General features: G+C 40.9%; 2 protein-coding genes across 6 annotated transcripts in view; both read left to right on the plus strand.

Annotated features, from left to right (window-relative positions):
* The window catches only part of slc23a2 (solute carrier family 23 member 2), a 33,198-nt gene extending 22,584 nt beyond the window's left edge, over positions 1-10,614 (plus strand). For all 4 annotated transcript variants that reach the window (XM_046387926.1, XM_046387927.1, XM_046387929.1 and 1 more), the window contains 8 exons: positions 839-1,020; positions 1,601-1,721; positions 2,675-2,831; positions 3,607-3,754; positions 3,885-3,990; positions 4,730-4,997; positions 5,370-5,465; positions 5,902-10,614. In XM_046387926.1, coding sequence (XP_046243882.1) covers positions 839-1,020; positions 1,601-1,721; positions 2,675-2,831; positions 3,607-3,754; positions 3,885-3,990; positions 4,730-4,997; positions 5,370-5,465; positions 5,902-6,167 — 1,344 coding nt within the window. In that variant the 3' untranslated portion in view covers positions 6,168-10,614. The remainder of the gene's footprint in view (positions 1-838; positions 1,021-1,600; positions 1,722-2,674; positions 2,832-3,606; positions 3,755-3,884; positions 3,991-4,729; positions 4,998-5,369; positions 5,466-5,901) is intronic.
* A 966-nt stretch (positions 10,615-11,580) lies between these two features.
* Positions 11,581-24,210, plus strand: rassf2b (Ras association domain family member 2b). 2 transcript variants are annotated; one of them, XM_046387931.1, is made up of 11 exons: positions 11,581-11,829; positions 15,436-15,481; positions 16,560-16,633; positions 20,133-20,208; positions 20,478-20,629; positions 21,418-21,533; positions 21,971-22,113; positions 22,362-22,515; positions 22,649-22,770; positions 22,980-23,077; positions 23,282-24,210. In XM_046387931.1, exons 3-11 carry the CDS (start codon positions 16,581-16,583, stop codon positions 23,349-23,351), a joined length of 984 nt encoding a protein of 327 aa, XP_046243887.1. In that variant the 5' UTR covers positions 11,581-11,829; positions 15,436-15,481; positions 16,560-16,580; the 3' UTR covers positions 23,352-24,210. The 2 variants fall into 2 exon arrangements, with proteins under 2 accessions (XP_046243887.1, XP_046243886.1); XM_046387930.1 differs by lacking the exon at positions 11,581-11,829 and adding an exon at positions 14,483-14,590.
* Positions 24,211-24,294: the final 84 nt, after the last annotated feature.

Consider the following 24,294-nt stretch of genomic DNA (forward strand, 5'->3'; position numbering starts at 1 on the left):
GGAGCATCACTGTCTGTGTATGTCTTCAGGGTTTTTTGTCTGTGACAGGAGCTGTTAATTTGCATTAACCTTTCCCTGTTTGCGTAAGCCAGTTGAGTAAGTGTTTTTTATGTGACATGTGAACAAGACTAAACTTAATCAGACAGAATCAAAGTGTTTAATGGGTCAACGATGGGCCGAGGGCAGCAGGAAAGTACAGGTGATAAAAGGTCAGAGTAGAGAACACAAAGACAGATGAAGACAAGACAAACAGGATTTACCACTGATGGATATCAAATGAAAAAGTGGAACACTGGTTATTATTTTTGATTTCACTTTATTTATCTAAGAAAAATGTTGGTTATATACATGCTTTCCTCCAGGTCACTGGTCAGCAGAGGTGGTAAGCAAACATACTATGTGATTGATCAATGCTAAGCTGAAACCTAAAAATCTGCCACATTTTGTCACATGATCAGTGACAGTATGAGCCAGTTCTCATTTTACCTAAAGCTTAATAAATGAATAAACCTAATATTGTATTTTGATGCCAGTGGAATCACTCTTTATTTTAGGCACAGCAGTTTGCCTCCTTTACAAAATGTTGTAGGAAACCTTGACAAAGTTTTGAAAAGATGGAAATCTTCATGTAGTTTTAAGTGTTAAAATTAAAATCTATGTTCTGTTGATTCAGTCGGTATCATTTTGGGTCCCTCTGAGGCTGCACGTGTGATTCATGGACTTGAGTTGCTAATTCAAAGTGAACATAATTTAACACTGCCGCAGTGTTTAAGTGGATGGTTATCCTTCTTTTTTTTCTTATTTTCAAAAAAAACTTTACAATTTTGTGTTTTGTCAGATCCAAGGGGCCATCATCGTGTCATCCATGGTTGAGGTGTGCATTGGAGCACTGGGTCTACCCGGGATCCTGCTTAAGTACATCGGACCTCTGACCATCACCCCCACTGTAGCCCTTATCGGTCTGTCTGGTTTCCAGGCTGCAGGGGAGAGGGCAGGAAAACACTGGGGAATTGCTATGCTGTAAGTATAGACTCTCATGCAAGGAAATGCACATTCAGGTGTCAGCAGACAAGAGACCTAAAATTCTCTGCTGCCCTCTGATGATTATGATTCAGGTGGACCTTGGTCAAAGTGTGGTAGTGCAGGTTGGTGCTTTTTTTTCTGCTATGGAAACCTGTCACCAATGGAAACCATTCAGCTGACACCAAACTGTTGCTGACCGTTGTTCTCTGCTAGCATATCTTTTACAAAGCCACATGATTCATACACAAAAGATTTAGACTGTAAAGATTCAGTGGGTTGACTCCAAAGACTCCAAAGATTCTCATGTGACGTTACATCAGCTTCTGCTGTGTCATGGTTGTTTACACTAGCCCGAAGGCCTCTCACTTCGCTCCACAGAGACAGATGTGCCTCTAATTGCCACTCATTTGATCCTTCTGAGGCAGTTAGGCTAATTGATTGGCTCTGAAGTCTCTGGGGTCCTAGTCAGATGTAGAGGGGAGAAAATGGAACATATTCATACAGAATTAGTTGTCTCACTGGAGAATATATAACACTGAAAAAACACAAGGCACAACAAGCTTGTTTCTGTCCACAGGACTATCTTCTTGGTGCTGCTCTTCTCTCAGTATGCCAGAAACGTTCACTTCCCTCTGCCAATCTACAGAGCCAAGAAAGGTTGGACCTCCTATAGACTACAGGTCTTCAAAATGTTTCCAGTAAGTACATATTTGCTCATGAAAATACAAACATCTGCTTTTTGCCCTTTGCACAAAGGGTTTTATTCTTGTTTCTTGGTAAATTTTCTTCTCTCTTTTAATGATCTGACCTTGTTTTGTTTACTGCTGCTCCCTTGGCCTCCACCACAAACTGTGTTCCCATCTAAGTCACAAGTTATTCAACAGAGTTAATCTTATTCTCTGTGGGAGGTTACCAGGTTTTCTTGTTGTGCAGTGTGTAAATCAGTCTTTTCCTGCCCTCTGCTGGTGATCTATTGAATAATAAAAATTCTTCTAAATTCACACCAAATATACTTAAATCAGTTTAATTTATACCTCTCTCCTCAGATGGCTCCCTGCTGCTGTTTTCCTTTTATTGGTTCACTCTTAATTTTAAGAATCTTAAAGTGGACTTGATTTTTATAGCAGCAACATGCCGGAGCCTTGGAAGCTGACAGTACAGTGTAACATTTATGTGCTTATTTTCTCCTGGAGATAAAACATGTTGAAAGAATGGTGATAATTGAAGTTTAAAATCGCACTGAAACAATGTCAATGTGACATATTTCTAAGTAAAAGATCATTTAAGTTATGAGAGGGATTTAAGTGCTTACTTCTGATTTGATGAGCGGTTGGTGTGGTGTTTTGAATATAGCTTGTGATATGGAGCTTTAGAGAGACATGGAACCTTGTGAAGTGCACCTGCCTCACCTTGAAATATGAGGGATAAGTTCAGAGATTTGACCTAAATCATGCTCTTTTAAGAACTGAAACTTTTGTCAGATCTGAACACGCACCTCCCTACTGTGCATATTTGGCATAGAACAAATAGATAACTGAATAAATAACGCAGGAAGGGGGATTAGAATTGGTAAACTGTGTTGTTGTATTTCAGGTTATTACAGTCTGTAGTGTCAGCGTCTGACAAGTGTTTTCATTTCTTTTACGCCCAGATCATTATGGCCATCCTGGTGTCATGGCTGCTTTGTTTCATTTTCACTGTGACTGACGTTTTCCCCCCGGAGGTGGACAAGTACGGATTCTACGCCCGCACCGACGCACGTCAAGGAATCCTCACTGCTGCGCCCTGGTTTAAGATCCCATATCCCTGTGAGTGTTTTTATGAAGAGGAGGAGAAGAAGAAAGACGGAGCTTTGAAATGACTTGTTGATGTTTATGTCTGTCCATAAGCTGTGACTGACTCAACTGCAGGCAGCCATGTATGTGGGAAGGTTTTGGTGGAAACCACACAATGTCAGAAACTGAAAATTATAAGCAACATTTTCAGAGCAGAACTGTTCTACTGCTGTTCAATCTCAATAATGACCTTATGTGTAACTGTTATAAACACAAACTAAACAAAAGAATATACAAAATATACAGCAGTGGTGAAAAGTTAACTGACTCCATGTATTCAAGTGCATGCACTAAAGTACAGTTTAAAGGTAATCATTGCAGCATAGGACAAAGTCATTGTTTTGCAAGTCTCAAGTTTTTGCTCTCAAAAAGTGAAGTTTTGAGTCTTTACTTTTACTTAAGGAAAATATCTGAATACTTCCTCCATCACCAATGTACAACACAAATGTTAGCAGCTGTGATATATCTGTAATGTAACTACAGTATGTACAGTACAGTCAGAAATCAAAATGGTAGATACACTGGAATGAGTCTGACTGTGTTACATTCAGCATAATTTCTAATTAAATAACTGAGAGGCAGATAATTCCTAAAGTCCTAAATTTAGAAATTTAACCACAAAGTCTATGATTGATAATAAATACCATATGAACTTTATAAGCATGGACCACAGCTTAACCCTGGCCTGAAACCATGAGACAGAAAGTAAACCTTTTAAGATATTTTCTGTGTTTTTTTACCTCTGCAGTCCAGTGGGGCGTTCCTACTGTAACAGCTGCTGGCGTGATTGGCATGATGAGTGCAGTAGTGGCCAGCATCATCGAATCGATTGGTGATTACTACGCCTGTGCACGTCTCTCTTGTGCTCCCCCGCCTCCCATCCACGCCATCAATAGGTAACTCGTGAGTTTATCTTATTTCTGTCCTCCTTCATTCTCTCCTATCCTTCAGTCTGTGCCACGTCATGCAGGCAATTTACTGTCTGTGGGATGCTTTAATTAGTTTGTTTGTCCGCTGTCTCTGTAGGGGTATATTTGTAGAAGGTATTTCCTGTGTGCTGGATGGTCTTTTCGGGACAGGAAATGGCTCAACCTCCTCCAGTCCAAATATAGGCGTCCTGGGAATCACAAAGGTAACGCCCTCCCGTACCATTTCACTTCATTAATTTCTTTCCACCCTTTCGTTTTGGACTACATGTTATGTTTTCTGTATTAACCTGATGTTTATCTTTACACCATGATATGTATGATGCCCACACCCATTTTGTTTCTTTTACCGTAATGGTTTAACTATGCAACTAACTATGAAACAGTAAGTCATGTCATTGACTTGTCAACTGACAGAAAATAAATTCATTTTTATTGTTTGAGTCTCTTTTCAAGAGAAAAATGCCAAACACTTGCTATTACCAGCTGAGGCTTTTCTTCTTTTCACTATTTTACATATTTTTAAATTAATATCTTGAGTTTAGTGCTGTTTGTTCAAAATGAGCGATTTTCACCATTCACCATTTTCTTGAAGTATAAATAAACTGATCAGCTGTGGCACCTGTCACTACATAGCTACAGGCCTTGTTAATTCAGCTGTTGAGTTAGATTGCTGTATGTTATGTACTAATTAACTGTAAATGTGTGCTGTGTATTATAAACCAAGTGGTACATTCTTTTTGTTGTTAAATCCAGGTTAGATCGAATACATGGAGCACAGCACAAAGTGCAAGTTTCGTTTATTTTACTTGAACGCACGTTTTGTAATTTTAAATCCATAATGAGAACGAGGGGGCAGAATTTTGATTTTATATGAATTTGTATTAGAGTTAAGAGAACAAGATTGACTGGTCTTCCCTTTGCTTTTTCTAATTGGTCTTTCAGGTGGGCAGCAGACGTGTGATTCAGTATGGAGCTGCCATGATGCTGCTGTTGGGGCTCGTGGGAAAATTCAGTGCCCTGTTTGCCTCTTTGCCTGACCCTGTCCTGGGAGCTCTGTTCTGCACCCTGTTCGGTATGATCACAGCGGTGGGACTGTCCAACCTGCAGTTTGTGGACCTCAACTCCTCCAGGAACCTCTTTGTTCTTGGTTTCTCCATCTTCTTCGGTCTGATGTTGCCGAGCTACCTCAAACAAAACCCGCTGGTCACCGGTGAGTGGAGGCCAGAGTTCCCTACAAGCTTGAATTAAATGACATTTTATAGCTTCCGACCGACTTGACAATTTTTATCGGCTCTTCTTCATCTGCACCTCGATATGTAATTCTCTCCAACCTGAGAACCTCAGAGTTACTGTCTCTGCTGAAGTTAGACTGAAGGCTCATGGTTCGTTATGCGGCTTAAAACTAGGTGGAGCAACTCGGATTTGACATTCACATTTAATCTTTTCTAAATAAACACACACAAAGCATACGAGTACATGCAGTGACTAGTTGTTTTGGGTAATTTTTTCTTTCTGGGGGAATTAATTTTCTGATGATATTAACATGACATGAATTAAGCTCCTGTCTCTTTGGATTTCTCAGGCATAGTTGAGATTGACCAAGTGTTGAACGTGCTCCTCACTACTGCCATGTTTGTTGGAGGCTCTGTCGCCTTCATTTTGGACAATACTATCCCCGGTAAGGTGTTTAATCTCTTTTTTGTCACATTTGCCACCCTAATTTAATTTTATGGCACAGTATTTGCATTTTAAATTTTATGCAAGAACATTTTTAAGGAAGAAACTCACAATGTGGCTGGGACTGCCAAGAAGGTACATGGTATGGTAGCAGAACATGCTGTGGTTGGTTACACATCCGATTTGGTCAGCTAACATCTCAGGACCCCTCTGGGAGTGCTGGAAGACATTTTGGATTCTAACCTACTGGACCCATATTAGGATAGATTTTCTCTTAAAGCATCTATGACCTTTACTTCTCTGTCCTTCAACAGATTGTGGCAACAAAGGAAAGCTCATCAGTTCATGTTACTTATCGTCTTCCTAGACTTCTTAGGTCAGGCTTTCACCTGTGTATTTTAAGAAACTCTTGATTAATCTCTTTCTTTCTCCCTCAGGTTCCCCTGAAGAACGAGGCATCAAGAAGCTGAAACGTGGCTCTGGTCTCAGTACAGCAGAACTGGAAGGGATGAGATCTTATGATCTGCCGTTTGCAATGGACTTCATCCGCAGATACCCTGTCTTCAAGTACATCCCCATCAGCCCCACCTTCACGGGCTACCAGTGGAGGAGGCTAAAGGAAACCCACGGGATGAGAATGGGACATGTGGATTCGGTGAAGGGAGTGGAGGGAGGTGCAACACTGGGGGAGAGTCGGGTATAGCCAGTGGGCTGGTGCTAAAATATCTTAAATGTCGCTGAATTTGGGGAGCAAGGGATGGTACACTTAGATAAAAGGATGGCAGAGTGGAAGACAGACGCGGTGCAGGATTCAGGATTTGGTGGAAGAAAAAGTGATGCCCACCCCCCGTTCTCGTCAGTATGTGTTTTCTTTAGCTCGTCCAGTCTTTTTTTCACTTCCCACTATGCTATTTTAAGCATGCTTAGCAAGTCACAGCATGCTTTGAAAGATGTCACTGTACGGAGGTTAGCTGGTGTGTGTGCATGTGTGTGCAGAATGCAGCGAGAGAGCATGGTTTTGTGCATCTATTTAATTGCACTTCAGTCTAGAAGGAGGCGGATGGATGTCAAATAATCAAAGCTGATTGTTTGATGACTCACTGACTTTTGATCACTGCGAAGTTTTGCCACCCGCATCATTTTATAAATCATTACACTAAAAACAGAGTAGATTTGATTATGTAAATTGAGGAATATGCAAAATTTCTGCTACGAATCATTTGCCACTAGACTTTATTATGCATCCACACTGGAGATACACATGCGCGCGCGCACACACACAAAAATACATGCACAAATACATGCACACACACTAACAGCCTCGGCAGACTAGCTTGAGCACTGCAGTGCACATTAGGGTCGTGCAGATTGATGGAAGCGCTTTGTCAGGTGCCCTTAGCCATGCAACGTGATTGTGAAATTTATTTTTGCACTATCTGCCTCCTCAGTTCAAAACCAGAATGTCACTTTCATTTCCTCAGTAAAACCCCTCAGAGACCTGTTAAGCAGCACATCACATCCACTCATCTCATGTTAAAGACCCCCCCTCCCTTTGTAGAGTAGTAGAGTGCTAATATTCACAAACCCTCCACTGTAACATACCAGTTTACATTTATGTACTGTGTCAGTATTATGCAGTAGTTTCTAACAAGACCAAAACACTATTTTTCCTGAACACACCCTTGTCTCTTTAGCTGTCAAATGAGACTTAATTTGTTTTACATGTTCTGGAACAAAATTCATTCTTGCAGAGTATGTTTTAATTTGATAACCTCTAACCTCTTCTAGCTCACGTTGACTTTAACACAACGAAACAAGTTTTTAACAATGCCCCCACTGCTGTGATGACCGCAGTGCATTTGCAAAAGCCGCATTAATGGCGCACAGTAACACGGACATGTGGCCTTTTCAGGGAGTCTTTGAAACCTTCTGTACGTGAGGCTTATAAGATTAATGACAACAGGAGAGTTTAATGTTTTCACAGCTGCATTGTGTGAATCTTCTCTCCTTGTTTTAATATGTCACTAGTGCTCTGCTTCTAGCAGGGATGTGTGATGTAGGATTTACAAAGGTTGCTCGATAAATTAATACACACCTTCCAGCATAACTGTACTGAGAAGAAAGGGTGTTGATTTTGTTTGTATGTGGAGTGTTTAAATGTAATAAGACGGTTTTGGAGACTTCAAATGCCATCCTTTTTTTTCTCTCTGGATCGAATCACAGATGGTGCAATCTGTGTTTTAGCAAACAGCACGGTTGCTGATGTAGTACAGACAGTTTTCACTCATTTAATGGAGTTGATGACTTTCCTTTATAGTCTTCCTCCTGCTGCTCCTCCCATCCTTAGTCACCTGTATGCCTCCCACCCCACTTCAGTTAGCTAACTGCTGAAGTTTTTTTGTTTGTTTGTTTGTTTGTTTTTACAGTTCCTGTCTGAGGTAGTTCGGGCTGTAGCAACACATTTGGCTGAGTAACAGAATGTTTACGAGCATCAGCAGGCTGTCCCTTACTGCCTGCCTCTGCTGCTTTTAATTGGAAGAATAGCCAGCAATTTAAAGAATACCCCAGAAGAGTTTGCAAATTGATCGACTTACTTATATATTTATCCCAACTGAGATTTTTACTAAACCAAAATGTTAAAAGCTCTTTATTTTTATTTCTTCTGAACATTATGTTACCTTATACCAAAACTTTGTTTTAAGCATTGGCCATGGTTGTTATAAAGAACTTGGAAAGTTAGTTTCAAATCTGATCCCAAATTTTATCTTTTTTTTATTTCTGTTATTAAAGCTATTTATTTATTTATGAGAAAAAAGTTGATGTTTAACAATTGCTTGGAGCAGGTGTATGTGGCTCTTGCACAGTGTTCAGAGTATATTTAATAGCTCACCTGTTCATGTCCTATAACGATTGGTGTGGCAATGATGGACGACTACTCCTCCACTCTCAGACTCAGCTACAGTCGGTGCTTTTAGAAACACAGCGGGGGACAGCAGGTTTTTCTGTAGAGTGTTTCTAATGTAAGATGCTTCATTTCATTCCATTTATATCATATTTTTAAAAACAAGAGAAAAACACTTAAATGTTGAACTTATTTGACTGATATTTCAGGTTGAGGGCCTTTTTTTAAAAACACAAATACTGTTTGCACGTCTAATAGTGCCAAGAAACATCAGGGTCAGAGTGTCTAATACACACTAACCTGAAAAGGTTAACGTCACTAGAACGTCATAGTGTTAACAACACAAATGCTGGAGGGGGAAAAAAAAATCACATTATATGTTGTTTCACATAGTTGTGTTAGGTAGGAACTTACAGATGCCTCCTGTCAGTCCAAAGTGATAACATGTTATGCTCTGTGCTTCTAGTTTTTCTGGATGCCCTCTTAGCTGCGCAATAGAACTACACATGCTGGTACTGCACCAAAATCTGTGACCCGAACAGGAATTTCAGTAAGCTGTATTCCTTACTTTTTCATCATGACGTTCATTTAGACGTTAGCACATATGAGCCACCCCACAGAATTTGATGCAAATTCTGGCCCACCTAATGTTTTTGATTCTGTAATGACTTCAGTACATCAAAGTCGCAACTTTCAAACAGCTGTCAAAATACTACAGGAACACTGGCATGCAGTATGCAGTTAAGTAAGATTTAAAACTGAAATTCCTCATCAGATCACAGAATCTGTTGAGCCTCAGAATTTGGTGTAACACTGGCCAAGTTTGTGGATGTGATCACACCAAATATTTTATCATTCTGTTCAGGAATAAACTAAGAAATAAACAAGCAGTCTTGAAATCACAAAAGAGGCTGGGTTACCTTTTGACTGCTCATGTGTTTAGAAACAGCAAATCTGAAACTTCCCCATCCTCATCTACATGTTGGCTGAGCTCAGGGCTGGCAGTCGAAAGGCTGTGGGTAAGAAGCAGTGTTAAGGGTTTGTTGGTAAATTTAGCAGTGTGTTATTGGCACACCAGCTGGTGTTTTTGGCTTCTTTTCCCGACGCTGCGTGACCTTGCTCCAAGAGCAGGAGGTGATCAAGTGAAGGTCAGAGAGCAGTCGCAGCCTCTCACACCTTCTCTCTGAGTAAATGGAGGATGGTTTGACAGTTTTGGCCCCTCTTCTTCAGCACAGGGCATGCACTCATAATGATCACATGCACATCATGTGACCTTGTTTTCTGTGTTATATCATGTTCATGCAACCAGCACTTACATCACACCCTCTCTCCTCTCTCCACACTCTGGTTACTCCAGCCCCCACCCCCTACCCCCCCAGTCCTGTCCTGACAATACAGTATATATATTGGTGTCCTCTCATGTTTAGCGTACCTGGTTTTGTCTCCAGAAAGTCTCACTGTTGGTGTTTCTGGATGCAGGAGAAGACACCGACTGGCCACCTCCTTAAGAGCCTGCTGAGTCAGCCTGCCTTAGCACTTTGTGCATTTGGTATTTCTCTCATATTTTAGGATCCTATACAGATGCGTGTGCGTTTCTCACATCGCATAATTACAATAAAAACTGGACCTCAAAGCCCAGACTCTGAGTCCATGGTCCCAGAGTCCCCATGGTCGGTTTAACCAGCAGATGGTTCTTGAGAAGGTGAGCGTAAGGTGTGTGACACAAAGACATCAGTCCCTTTCAGTTATTTTGAAGGGGGTGCTACCTGAAGAATATACTTTTGTGTATTAAGTGTATTGTTTTATCTTTTTCAATGTTTTTGGTTTTTTTATACATTGTTTTCATGGTTTTACAAGCAAACATTTGTAAAAATAAATAAATAAAATCATCAAATAAAATCAACTTTTAATCTTAGATCATGCTGGAAAATGCACAGTTCCGTTGTACTTTTTAATTTAAAAAGTGACTACGTTTGTTCCTGTTTTGAATCTGCAGTTTGTTTGCTAGGACCTTTTCATATTGTATTTTTTTTACTCTTAACATTGCTCTCTGTCCATGTTAACACATTATCAGTATAAAATGACAGAAGGAGAGAAACATTAAATAGATGGGAAAAGAAATGTATATTTCATGGAGTAAAGTTTGCTAAACCTTCCGGAAGAGAAAATGTGTAAACTAATTGTAGAAACAAAATGTTTTATTCTTTGTTCCTAAAAATATTTAATAAGATGTTACAGAATCAATGCAGTCTTTTGTCTTTATTGTGACAATACAACTGAAACATGGAGTCGATCATATTCTATGACTGTTTTGATGATGAAAGCCTGATGTGTTGCCCTAATACTGATGTGCTGTACTGAAACATGTAAACTCTACTGACCACCAGTTCCTTCTGTCACAGCTGTGAAAGTGTGACATCCAAGTGGTTGCATCACCTTACTGATTACAGCTATGACCATAGAGTAGGCTTTTATAACCCTGGTAGTGGTACGTGTTATTTCTGCAGTATCTGGACACAATGTGCAGAGTGTGAAGGGGTTATTGGGGGTGGACAACCGGGGGCTGCAACTAATAATTTATCTTCATTAAGAAATAATCTTGATTATTTTCCCGATGAACAGTTAGTTCAACAGAATGAAACACCAAAAAGCAGTGGAGATGGCCCATCAATACAACCCAGAACTGTCCAAAACGGGGAGGAACTCTTCACGTTTGAGAAGCTGGAAACAAAAAACATTTGTCACTTTTCCCTAAAACATGACGGAAACGATGAATCGCTTATCAAAACAGCCTAGCTACTGATTTTGATTTTCTTGAGACCAACTAATTGTGCAGCTATATATAAATATTTAACAAAAAAAGCATGTGTTTTGTTTGCCACAATTCTTCTTCCAAAATTATCAAATAAATTAAACTTTGATACATTTTGCTAGCAAGCCCAGATTTTGACTACAGCCTCACGTTTACCTCTACAGCTCCTAAATCTTAATCCTTTTTTTAATGGGTCACCAGAGTTTCACATGGGACGTTTTAAAAATCAGTTTTAATCTGATTTGGATTCGGCAAATTTAGTTGAACAACTACTGATACCTTGTCCGGACTGCTGGTGCGCGCTTGGTCGTCTCTCCATTGTTTTGGTGTTTTCATTCATCTCCTCACGCAGCACGAACAAAGGGGCGTCAGGGTCGCTCTCTGATTGGCTCCTGGCCGGGGCCCCCAGACGCTGCTGTGCCGCGAGCTCCGCCACAGCAGATGGATCTCTCGCGCTCCGCTCCCCCTCCGCCTCCTCTTTCCTCCTGGATGCACGCGCCCCAGTGATTGTTTCCAGCGACAGGAGAGCTGAGCGAGTTGACCGAGGAGTTTTCCCTTAACGGGCAGTTTAAGTCGCCGTACCGCGAGGACGAGGGGAGAGCCAGGAGGAGGTGGAGGAAGAGAACCGGAGAGCCAGCCTCCCCCGGTTTGGTGAGCCTGAACACAATCTCCAAAAGTCGGCAGGAATCAGACGAGAAGCGTCGATGTAGCTGAGTGGTCTGATTATGGTGATGTCTGTGGGCTGATGGGGGAGATGTGGACTGGGTGTAGTTGCTGACTGGGTGTAGATTTATTGTACGACGAGGAGACTTTGACAACGTAAAAGGCATTTAACTATTTTATTAAAGCTTAGCGACACACATGCACACTGAACACCGCGAATATCAGGCGTATGTGTCGTATTGAATTTACATGCAGTGATGATAGGTTAGCACTTTGTTTCTATTATGGTTCAGTCCAAAGCTTGAGCAGAAAATAACTGAGATTTCGTATTTAATCACACTTCACCAGACAGCGTGCATAGCTATAAAACAGGTTACATAACAACCAATAGATGGTTAAGATTCCTCTCAGCACACGCAAGGCTGGCCAGACAGGGGCAGTTCTTTAGGACAGAGACCCTCTCTGCCACAAAGTGGATTCCTAGTGTTTTGGCTTGTAATGTGCTCTCAGTTGCCAGTTTATGAAGTGCACTAAAAGTAATGTAGCCCTGCTCTAAGGCCTGCCTTCCTAAACCTTGTATGGTTCACGTTTTGACTAGATTGTTGGGTCATTTTGCAGGATCTGGTGTTTTAAGCTTATACACTTCAACAGCACCACATGTCTTCAGAATGACCAAGTTGAATTGCGACACATGAATCTTAAACTGAATGTTATCATAGGATTTGGGACAGGGCTGTTGTTCTAGACTGCATTAGTTGGAAACCATAAATTAGCAACTGAGTGCACTCTCAGTCTTTAATTAAATGTCCAGTCAGCAAGGGTTGCGATGTAATCTTTTGTTCTGTCAAATGTCTGATATTTAAAATGACCATCACAAGTTAGTGATGTCGTAAAATGTCTTGTTTTGTGCAACCTAACTGTCCAAAACCCCTAAGATATTCAAGTTACCATCATAGAAGGCATTTTTGCTTTGAAAAAAAAAAAAAAAAACTTTAATTGATCATCAGAGTAGTCGCAGATGATTTTGACGTGAATTATTTCAGTTCAACGGTGAACGAAGGCTAAAGGATGGTCTCAGCTTGATCTGGTGAATCTGGACGCCACACGAAGATTCACATGAAGCCTTGCAGCGTTTTTGACAGCCGCAGTATGCCGAACAAGGAGCAGGAGAGACAAACACACACATGCACACTATTTTTGGCTCAGTGTTGCAGGCAAGTTGATGGAGCTCAGATGTTTTTGGTGTTGCTATGACAATGGCGACAATAGTGAGGCAGAGCATTAGTAATGTGGAGGCTGAAGGCAATGGTGGTGAGTTTGAAAGCAGACAGGAGGACATTTGACCTATTAATCATCCATTTTAGCCAAAATCTTTTACAGAGGAGGCTCAGATGCAAGAGGGCAGAAAAACAAGCGTGCATGTGTGTGTCAATGAAAGAGAGAGAGAGAGAGAGAGTGGCGGGGGGGACAAGGAGTTGTGGTCATGAGTTTTAACAGCATGGTGGATGTCTAGTCTTTCACACGGGAACATGAGGGAAACGGAGGACAAAGCTGAATGGGAAAAACAGACAGAGAGGAAAGAATTTACTGATCAGAAAATCTGGACAGCTGCTAATAAGTTGCACTGCTGTGGTATGAAACGACTGAGCAGACGGTGGCAAATGAGACATGAAGATGAGGAGAAAGAAGGGAAGATGGAGACTGAGGCTCGGCTGATGTCGTAATGAGACACGGGGGAATTCAGAGAGTCAGTACAGTCTACATTTGGACTGTTGTCCAGTGCAGAGAAAAGATCCCTTATCTGAATCCAGACTGGGTCAGCTGTGGGTCAGACTAAAACAAAATGCGCAGACAGCTTTCTGCAGTCTTAGATAAGATTTAACTTCATTTGTCCAGAGGGAATCTGATGTGCGGCAAATATAAAGAGTGCATCACTGTCATACAGATAAGAGAAAAGGTCAACAGATATCTCTGGTTCTGAACTGTTGGGGTTAAACGTGAAGGTAATTTGTACAGCTTGTAGACTTAAATCTTGAGAAGTAAGTGCAGACACTGAGTAGTTTATGTGTTGATGTTACTTTATGAGAGCTGTGTATGTCCAGTTTTGGTGACTTTCATGTTTTCCTAAATTTAACATGACTTGGTCTGCTATAGAAGAGCTGGAAAACACTGATATTGATGAATACTGACTCATGACCTCAGTATCTGTAATATTCTGGTTATGTTCCTGGAACTCTATTGACTTTCAATACTTTATTGGTATCATATCACAGTAAGTGGTATCAAATGTCAGGTCAGGTTCATTGTCTTGTTCACTTGTTTATTTGATTATTTCAAATTTTGCCAGGTTTTAACTATTTTTTTACTTTTGCACTCTTTTGTTATTGAAAAACATGGTAAAACATTTTTCATGCTTTTTCAATATATTTTTGCTATCATATTGGCACTAGTAGAACAAAACAAAACCCATCGCTACCTAACTTTAGTGCAGCCTTTCTGGGCAGGGGAAGACAAAGTTTTATCAGAGTATTACAATAAACACAAACCCTAGACAACAGCTAGACTCATTTCATCTTTATCAATATCACTCTGAAATATCTGTGTCCCCTGAGATCTTGGACTGAAGAAAACCATGAAAATCCCCGTTGGATGATGTCCCAAATACACACTCGCCAAGCCCAAATGGACTACTCACACATGAGTGAATGATACTCCAGCAGCAGCAGCAGCGGCAGCAAACGCTTTTAAGGTTAAATATCTGATTTCATTTCATTTCAGTAGATAACATCAGGGAGGGATCAATTTTATGATCAGATGATAATTTAAAGCTGGTCTTGTGACTTCCCAGACAATTAAAACACTATCTCGGTTTGACAGCCGGCCACATGTCTCGCTAATGAGTCTATGAGTGCAGTCGCCCTTGACCACGACCGCAGTATTAAAGACTAATGATTCCCATTGTGTAGGTGAATGGTTGGCGTTTGAGTGCTTGACATGGTTAATATAGGTGATGAAATATTGATAGGCCTTGGCAGGAGGCTGGGCTGATTGATGTTTAATATTTAATTCATCCACAGTAACTGAACACATTTATGTCAGAGATTGACAGCCTTGGGTTATTTGTCAGCACTGTGTGTTTAAAGCTACTGCATTAGTCAGCTTGTCGGGTTTTGAATATCTTTGTTTACAGCATGTTTAGATATGTGTCTGAGTGTTGAGGAGGGAGTTTATGTGTGGGTCTTATCAGGGTTTCTGCCTGCACTCTCAGTTTGGGTGTGCACGGTAATTCGTCCGTGCCACTTGAATTGAGGAAGTTTTGGGGCTGCATACAGGCTAGTGTCAGTTTCCTGTGTGACTGACTGAGTAAAGGAGGAAGTGATTTAACGGAAGGGGAGCACTTCCTTTAAACGCCCCCACTCTCCCCCGTGTGTTCGCCGTCACGCTCCTGAGAAACGACCCCGAAGAAACTGATTAAACTGCTCATACTTAAGGATACATCCAGACTCCACCTGCCTAACTTTCCACCCTCTCTGTCTCTCTCTCTGTCTCTCTCTCTGTCTCTCTCTCTGTCTCTCTCTCTCTCCACTTCTGCAGCTCCCCGTTTCTGGTGACTCAACAACACCACACAGTCTTCAACAAGGTAAGATCACTTGTAGTCAGCATATTTGTTTCACTGACTTAAAGCTTTTATTCGTTAAGATGTGATAAAGGGGTTATGAGAGACTAATATCAAATCAAAAATTGATTTCTCAAAGGTATATTGTTATACACAAGTTAGACAACTTTATAATTTATGTTAATACTTTACAACAATGAATAGAAACCAGGAGCTGTTGTGGACTGTAGTAGAAATACATTAACTTAGTCTTTGAGCGAAGTATAAGCATCAGCATGCTACCAAAAATGCTAATATGGTGGCGGTCCACAGTCCATGTTTATAGAGTTTGAGATGGATCTTCTTGGGCGAGTCACAAAATGTGAAATTATATGGCTGGTGGACGTCATTTTTGGAGCAGAGAACATTTAGAGATCCAAATATGATGGAAATAAGATAAGAAAAGATGAGCCTTTATTGATCCCTGAGGAGAAAATTAGTAAGCATTTAATGTGTGCCACCAGCAGCTTGCTCGGAGATAAACGTTTAAGCAGCCTGAATGGTTTGGCTCTGCGGGTAGCCTGTAAGTTTTGCACCTGTTTGCCTCCTTCCTGAGGCTTCTGTCCTACCTCCTGTGCAGACGGGCAAACAAATACACACTCATTCAGCAAAGAGGGAAGCAGAACTCCATGGGGACGTGGCTCAGTGCCATTTGAAACAGCTGCATGTGTGTGTACGTGCGTGTGTTTCTGAGTGTTTACGTCTAAGAGCAAAGGGAAGAAAAAAATGACTGTTGGCTTGAGGAGGAAGGTTTTACAGCTGTTTCACTTCATCACACACGCCAGGTGCTTTGACTGTATAGTGACACATAATGTAGAGGTGGTTGAGCAGTTAAGTATGAGTTGATCCATCTCTTGAAGGAAATGCACATCGACAGGAAAGTTGATATGATCTGCAGTTTTTGTTTACAGTGTTGAGCTTTACCTCCTCTTCCTCTTCCTGCAGTCACTTCACTCTGCTCTGGGCTTTATGTCTGTTGCTCGCTGCCGGTCATGAGGAGTCATGAGACTGAACTGGATGGATGAAAATGATTAACTCTCTGTGTTGCTTCTTTGTCCCTCAGCTCCTCTCATGCTTACTGAGAATGGATGACACACAGTGCAGGGTTCAGGTTGGAGAAAACAAGTTCATCAGCAAGTAAGGCTTAAATACCATGCTGTTCTCACATGAACACACATACAGATACACACACATGCCTGAACATGCGTATTAATAGCTGAACGTGTTATGATTTTACGCTTGTGAAAGAAAATATATTTGTGCTTTTTTAATCCTTAGTTTGTTCGTGGTTCCAAATAACAGCATGTGAAACAGGGATTTCAGAGCACCTGACTGGTGATTTTACATGCCTTAGCCTTAAAGTTATACTATGCAGGATTTGTCGATTGCTGTTTGTAAACACACCATTCAAAGTTGGATCCTCCTCCGCGGGTCAGCAATCAAAAGGGGGTGAGAGAGAGGTAGCAGTGGTGTTCAAGCAAGTTAAAGAGTGAATGGAGAGAGGAAGCGGTGAGGGTGCTCACATTTCATCTCGTTCGCTGTTTGTCTCTCTGCTCTGGGCGTGTGTGTGCAGCTCAGCTCTGCCCACAGTCAAACAGACACACACACACGCCTGCAGCACTTTATACATCCACAGACAGAGACAGTAATTTGGTGACTCCCAAACTCTCACCCTGTGCGCTGGTGTTGGCTGGACTGCCCAAATGCTGACATCCAAAAACGTCCTGAACCCAGCAAAATATTAGGAAAATACATGCAGAGGCCAGGGTCTCTGCAGATACGGACTCTGCTGCACACTTCTAGGGGTTGATAAGTGATGATTGGTTGGGATTACTTTTGTATGTATAGTTTTTTTAGGGAAATCCTGCAGAGTATACGTATAACTATTTGCAAACTTGTGTAAACTTTACTTCACTGCTGACCATTTTTCGAATATACATACATTTATTGGTTCATTGATTGATTTAAGTACAGTATATAGTATGAACACTAAGAATTACATTGTGCCCAAGTTGATTTTATTTATATAGCTCAATATCACAAATCACGAATTTATGGTACACATACTACCTCCTCTGTCCTTGTAGACCGCTGAAATAGATAAAGATGGATGACATGTCAGGAGCAGCGCTCAGCGATCTTTGATGGAGTTTCACCCCCAAAACTAAATTAAATACATTAAATACATATTAAATACATCAGTATTATAAGAATGACCTCAGTGATATTTTATTTGACATGTACTCTGAGTTCATAATTTTTCTGTGTGTCCCCTGCTAACAAGTGTGGGGGGGCCTTTATGACCTGTACCGCAGCCTGCCACCAGGGGGTGACCAAAATATTTCAGATATTAGTTACCTGTATCAGATATTTTGGCTTCACTTTTGAGAACCTCTTATGTTGTCCATCGTACTCAGTCGATGCTTTAGACCTTTGAATCAGATTAAAAATAAATTATTTACTTAAAACCATTAAAATGGGAGAAATCCCAGGAAGAGCAATGGAAGAGCGATGTATGCAGTAGATGTTGTATACAGAATAGACCTACATCATAAAATTATAGTATGGACAATAAGGATGACAAAAATTATAACTTACATATGAAGAAATGGATCCAGGAAATCGCTGACAAACTTCAGGTGCTAAATAGATTTGAACCACATGACCTCCTCTAGAGCTAGAAAGAGGACAGACTACACAATCACAAAATAGGCAAAGCTCAGATGTCTCACTCACACAGATAGAAGAAAGAATAAAAACACACAGAGGGAGTGGGAGACAAGAGGAAAGGCTGAATCTCCCAGAGGCAGAAGATCCAGACCAAAAACATCTGGAGTGAGGCGCTGACACCCAGGAGAGAGAGAGAGACATCCCTGGACAGCCAATTGTCCAGCACCGAGACACCAGAGTAAAAAAAAAGATGGCAATAAGGAGTGAAAGAAAGAGAGAGAACATGGCTGTGTTTATGGGACAAACATAAGGTTGGTGAGAAGCAGTGATTTATGGTATACTTAAAACAACCAACCACGTGAAGACATTTACACAGCATCAGTATTCCAAAACAAAATCAAATCCAAATACCACTAAAAACAAATTTCCTCTTGAAAAGCCAGCTCAATGAATCATCTTCAGACACACAGGAAAATCTGGATTCTTTAACTGTTTTGTTCAAATGGTGGCCTCCTTAGGTGACTCAATACATAACAGCTATGAAACTCCAAGTGTCGATAACAAATTAAAAGATCCAGAAATGCTGACAGGAGGCTCCTACTGAGCCCAAAGCAGCTGTCTAAAACAGTTTTAATTTACACAGTCATACTGTTGATATCAAAGCACTTCACAACACACTAATTGGCACGACTTTGTGTCTTTAGAAACACTGAAATCCCAGTTAGGTGTGACTTTGTTTCTTTAAGGACTGTTTTTATGACCAGACTGTCAATAATGTAAGGACAGAGACAGCCATTTGTGGATTTTCCTTCTTAAGACTGACTCTGTGAACATTAGGGAACATTTACTTGCTGCCAGCTGAGTTTTCTCAATCACTAGTTGTGTGTCATGTAACATATGTAACTTTAAATGCTTAACAAACATGGGCACTGTGAACACTGAGTCAATTCAGTTAAATTGAGTCAATGTGACATTTTTTACTCACAGTATACGGGGGTCATGATGCTACAAAATAAAGTATTGATATTGTGTTAATAATACACAATAATATGTGTTAATTATATGTAAATAATCTAGCGCAGATGTTGATCTTAGGGAAATGTTATCACTTTGTCTGGTTGCCTTTTCACTATTCATTAAGTGTAGTTGTTCTTCCTGTATGCTTTTGTACAGTTACAGTTCTCTCCGTCTCCTGACACTCATACTTTGATTTGAATTTATTTGGAAATGAAAACACTACAAATCTGAACAGAATCAAGCTGCTAATAAACTGGATTATCATTGTAACTTACCACCACCACTTGATACATCCACAGTCTGTTAACTCACTCCCTTCTTAGTTAAACAAGCTTAAATTCAGGAGTCTAATGCAACAATGCAAAAGATTCTGTAAGTCTTGAACAAAACATGCCATGCCACCCAAACAAGTTAGCCTTAAGGTAACAGTCTGTATAAAACCTTATATATATATATATATAAAATCACATCAGCTCTCTTTGTTCTGCCTGGGCTGTTTGGGCGGTTTGGAGGAAAAAGGGGGGAGCTTGCAGGCCTGAAACACAGGGTCATATAATCTTGGGAGGAGGGGTTGGACTAGTCTGACGATGATGCAGATGGGATGAGACTTGTGATTTAACACTAGTCTTTATTTACCCAGCTAGTCTCGTCGAGATCGAGATCTCTTTTGCAAGAGAAATCTGAGCGCCGCAGGAGAAATAGGACCGAGACGAGACACACAACTAAACACAGCCAGTCTCATACAAGCACATACAAACAGAATCACTAGTCAATTCTCTATGAGCTCATTTTCGAACTGAAACTAATCAACGGAAATCCGTCTAACGTCCTCAGATGTGCTTTGTAAAATGGCCAGCAGTGACATGGAGTACACGTGACTTGTAGTCAGTGGGCTAAAGAGATGTGAAACAGCGTTCCCTCCTCATTGATGAAACATGTCTGTTTCCAGGGTAACAGTCCTCTCACACCTTAAGACGTACAATCTCTACTATGAAGGACAGAATCTACAGCTCCGACACAGAGAAGTGGGTATTTACAGCTGTCTGTGTGTGTGTTTACTCCCATTTTAGTGTTTTATTCTCCTTTTCAACAGAAGCATTTGAATGTCTCCATACTGTCTGCCTGTCTGTCTTCCTCTTGCCCTTTTTATTTTTTTCCCTCAGTCATTTGCAATCTAATATACACCATCCATTATACGGTGCATCCCAAAGGGGTAATAAGTGTCCACTGTGTGTATTTGTATGTGTGTGTGTGTGTACTGTGTACATTGATAACAGCTCCTCTCACCCTACAGGAAGAGGGGGAGCTGATCTTTGAGGGCTTGCTGAATATCTTCTGGGGCCTGCGGCGACCAATCAGGCTTCAGATGCAGGATGACCACGAGCGAATCCGACCGCCGCCCTCATCTACGTCCTGGCACTCCGGCTGCAATCTGGACAGTCAGGGGTAAGAGGTCCATTTGTGCCTCACTGAGCGGAAATGATAATCACAGTACATGAGGTGATAGAAAATGAAACTGAATGTGTGTCCACGCTTTTTGTCCATAAATGTTAGCACTGCTTGATATTGCAGATATATAATGCAACAGATGCATAACTGATTGCTGTCGTTTGTTAAAACCTTTAATGAAACACCAGTTAGACAAAAGTGAATCCCTGGCTCTCCTTTGGACTTTGCCCCAAGCTGCCACACATCAATTTGTGCCAATAGGCTTGAGTTATATAATCCCATTTGTCAGGAAGAGGTCATCCTTGTCCCGGGGATAATAAAGCTCACAGCTGGGTGTTTCAGGAGCAGAATAACTTTGAAGTGTTTTTTTCAAACAGAGAACTCCAGAGAGGCCAAATAATTCAAGTTGTAATAGTACATCTTAAATACAGAAAAGGTGAACTAACAAAGAGGAACAGCTGTCACAAGTTGAAACTAACCAACAGGAATATGTCATGCAGTGTGTGGTGTATCAGTGGCTTTCTAAGTACTGCTGAGTAGCAGTACTAGTAAGACTTTGCATCAGATTTTTTGTTACCACTGCTTGCAGTAATGATTTTGTTACTCCAAATTTAAAGTACTTGTTTTTACACAGTTTATATATTATTACTAACTGTACTATTCTGGACTATAACTCTGTCTATAGCCATTATAGTCATTAAATGTAATAACTATGTGTACCTACAAAACATTCTTCACAATCTCTTGCTTCTGTTCTCTCACTCGCTCTTGTTTCCTCTTTGAAGATCCTCCAACAGCACAGATGGTCAGCAGGCGACACAGCAGAGCCCACCCACAGTGGAAGTGACTCCACCTGACAGCCAAATGGAGGGCAATGGTGTGATGAATGAACAGTCAGACGGTTAGTGGCCTTAAGGATCATACACTCATACATTAATCCCAAAACAGCTGAATCACTAACTCATACTGTTACACCTGTTTTGTTTGTGGTGTCTTATCAGTTGCCGCAACAGGAAAAGAAACTGCATGAGGTCATGAAGATCAAATTGACTTAGCTTTAAAAACATTGAGGGCCAAATCCCTGATTAACTCTCTGTTGCGTTATGTAAGCATAGCGTCACTGACACTTCTTGTCTCCAAAATGGCGACTTCTCATGAGAAACCAATCAACGCCTCATTCTTAGTTTTGTCCAGAATTTTCAGTTCAGCGTGATTAAATTCTGTGTCAAGATGTATTTCCAAAAAAAAAAAATTCTCTCAGGAATAATCAGTTTTAATTTCTGTTCACGTCAAACAATTATAAGTGATAATCAGAGGTATTGATTGTTGATTGGACAGAGGACAGTGAGAGTTCCGCTCAGCTCCTCAGGACGAAGAGTGATGCCGGGGTCTTAAGGCGGTTACAGCGACGGTCACCGAGCGACCAGAGGAAAATTCGACGCCATCGCTTCTCCATCAACGGACATTTCTATAACCATAAGGTGATGCTTGCCCCGAGTGTTTGTCAGTGGATCCGTAGAAAGTCTGAAAAAATAATGCTTGTGTTCTAATTATTTAACTATAGCTCTTTTCAGAGAGTTTGTTACTTTTAACAAACTAGATGTTAATGTTTAAATTAATTTTCGGCTAATTTACAAATAAATAAGAGAAACTGATTCACAATGACCCATCCACGTGTATATCAGTACACACAGCTGAGTTCATGTTTTGATGTATTTCCCCCCCTCAGACAGCAGTGTTTACTCCTGCTTACGGCTCCGTGACCAATGTGAGGATCAACAGTTGCATGACGACGCCTCAGGTGCTACGAGTTCTCCTCAACAAGTTTAAAATTGAAAACAGCCCAGATGATTTTGCGATCTACCTCGTCCACGCAAGCGGAGGTGAGTGTGGATCGTGCCAGTTATTTCCGGATTGTCAAGAGATGAAACTAGAAGCTTGATGGGGAAAACACTGCAGTGGTGTTTTTTTTTCTGTTACACTTACAACACTTTTGCGTATGTGTTGATGTTGCAGAGCGTGTGAAACTGAAGCGAAGCGACTATCCTCTGGTGCTGAGAGTGTTGCAGGGTCCATGTGAGCAGGTCTGCAAGGTTTTCCTCATGGAAGAAGACCTGGGAGAAGAAGTCACATATGATGTACATCCCCACATTTATTGCAGTATTTTCTTTGATGGACTTTTATATGTGATTCCCACCTTTTAAAGAACATTTTTTATTCTTTCTCTGTGACGGCGTGCAGCCACAAAATCCTTCCATCTGTGTCTTCAACGTACTCTACTTGTATAAACCTCACATTAGGCTGTTTTTCTGTACTTTGTCATTGTATTTCTCTTCTCTTCCACCAGGTGGCGCAGTATATCAAGTTTGAAATGCCTGTCCTGCAGAGTTTCATCACCAAACTGAAGGAGGAGGAGGACAGAGAGGTGCAAAAACTCAGGACAAGGTACAGGAAATAAATGTATATTATCTACTTCAATATCTGTGCTCTTTTTTCTGTTATTCCCACAGTGGTCCTCCTCAGCAGTTACAAGCTTGCAACAACTGTCATACAGGAGTCTACATACTGTTAAAATCATTATCAAATGTATCTTCTCCGACACACACGTTTATTCTTTCTCTATCTGCATGTGTGTGCTTGTACTCGTAGATATACTTACCTGCGGTGTATAATCGAGAAGCAGCTCAGTTGTCTTCCGGAGGGGCCGACGTGTATGTGATCTGCAAACTTTCAAACCTCTCCCAGAGAACCATATCCTTCACCCAGCTGTGACCAGGAGAGTGACCAAGAATCAGCTGACAAAAACCTATTTTTATGTGTTTCATCCCGCTCCTCTCAGCTCCTCTGAATTCCTGCCTCTGTATGGGGCCTTTTTCAGATTATCCAATCAGTTAACATACAGAGAAAACTTAAACATGCTGGATGGTGTGCATGTTAAGTGTGATCTGCATCTCAGCAGTACTCAGATTCAGACCAAGTCACTTGTCGTCTGCTGTCCTCTCTGTTTTTCTTTGTCATCACGTACAGTACACACAGAAACTAATCACTCAACTCCTGAATAATTTAATCATTTTTTGCAGTGCAGTACTTTGCAGAATGAGCTTCAAACGAATGTTTGTTCAGTCTACCGTCCAGATTGCAAGCTGATGCCCAAAATCTGTTTAAAGCACAAAACATCATATAATATGGTCTTAGTGAAGTGCCTGTTTAAAAGTTTTCCCAAGCACAAAGACACGCAGGGAAATTCTGAGGTGGTAACTGGAAAGTACAGAGCTACAGTTGAACCACAGCTTTCAGTTAATGTGAAACAGACCACATCACAGAGGGAAACGTTTGTGGCCTCTAAAGGTGACACCATCCGGTCCCACATTGTGCCGTGTGACGTTATGTTCCACACGCAATTTGTTAAATATTTTATTTGAAGGAATTTAACTGATCCTGTTCATTTCGCTGCAGTCGTGTGAACAGATAATGGCTTTGTGTTGCAGCCATCAGTCTGCTGGTGGTTCGTCTTTCTGCAGTCATTCCAGATGAATGTTCAGCGTTATATGATTGGGGTTTAAAGGCATAGTTTGATATTTTGGGAAAACCTCAATTTACTCAAAGTTAATTGTTTGTTATATATTTGTATCACTGCACCCAGCGGCTGGTTATCTTAGTAA

This window comes from Scatophagus argus, chromosome 4 (genome assembly GCF_020382885.2).
Source record: "Scatophagus argus isolate fScaArg1 chromosome 4, fScaArg1.pri, whole genome shotgun sequence".
NCBI classification, from domain to species: domain Eukaryota; kingdom Metazoa; phylum Chordata; class Actinopteri; family Scatophagidae; genus Scatophagus; species Scatophagus argus.

Excerpts from the sequence above, each read along its gene's own strand:
- rassf2b (XM_046387930.1), top strand. The coding sequence starts at position 14,547 with ATGATACTCCAGCAGCAGCAGCAGCGGCAGCAAACGCTTTTAAG. Across the intron at positions 16,634-20,132 it reads GAAAACAAGTTCATCAGCAA|GGTAACAGTCCTCTCACACC; the intron begins GTAAGGCTTAAA and ends GTCTGTTTCCAG. Across the intron at positions 21,534-21,970 it reads GATGAATGAACAGTCAGACG|AGGACAGTGAGAGTTCCGCT; the intron begins GTTAGTGGCCTT and ends TTGATTGGACAG.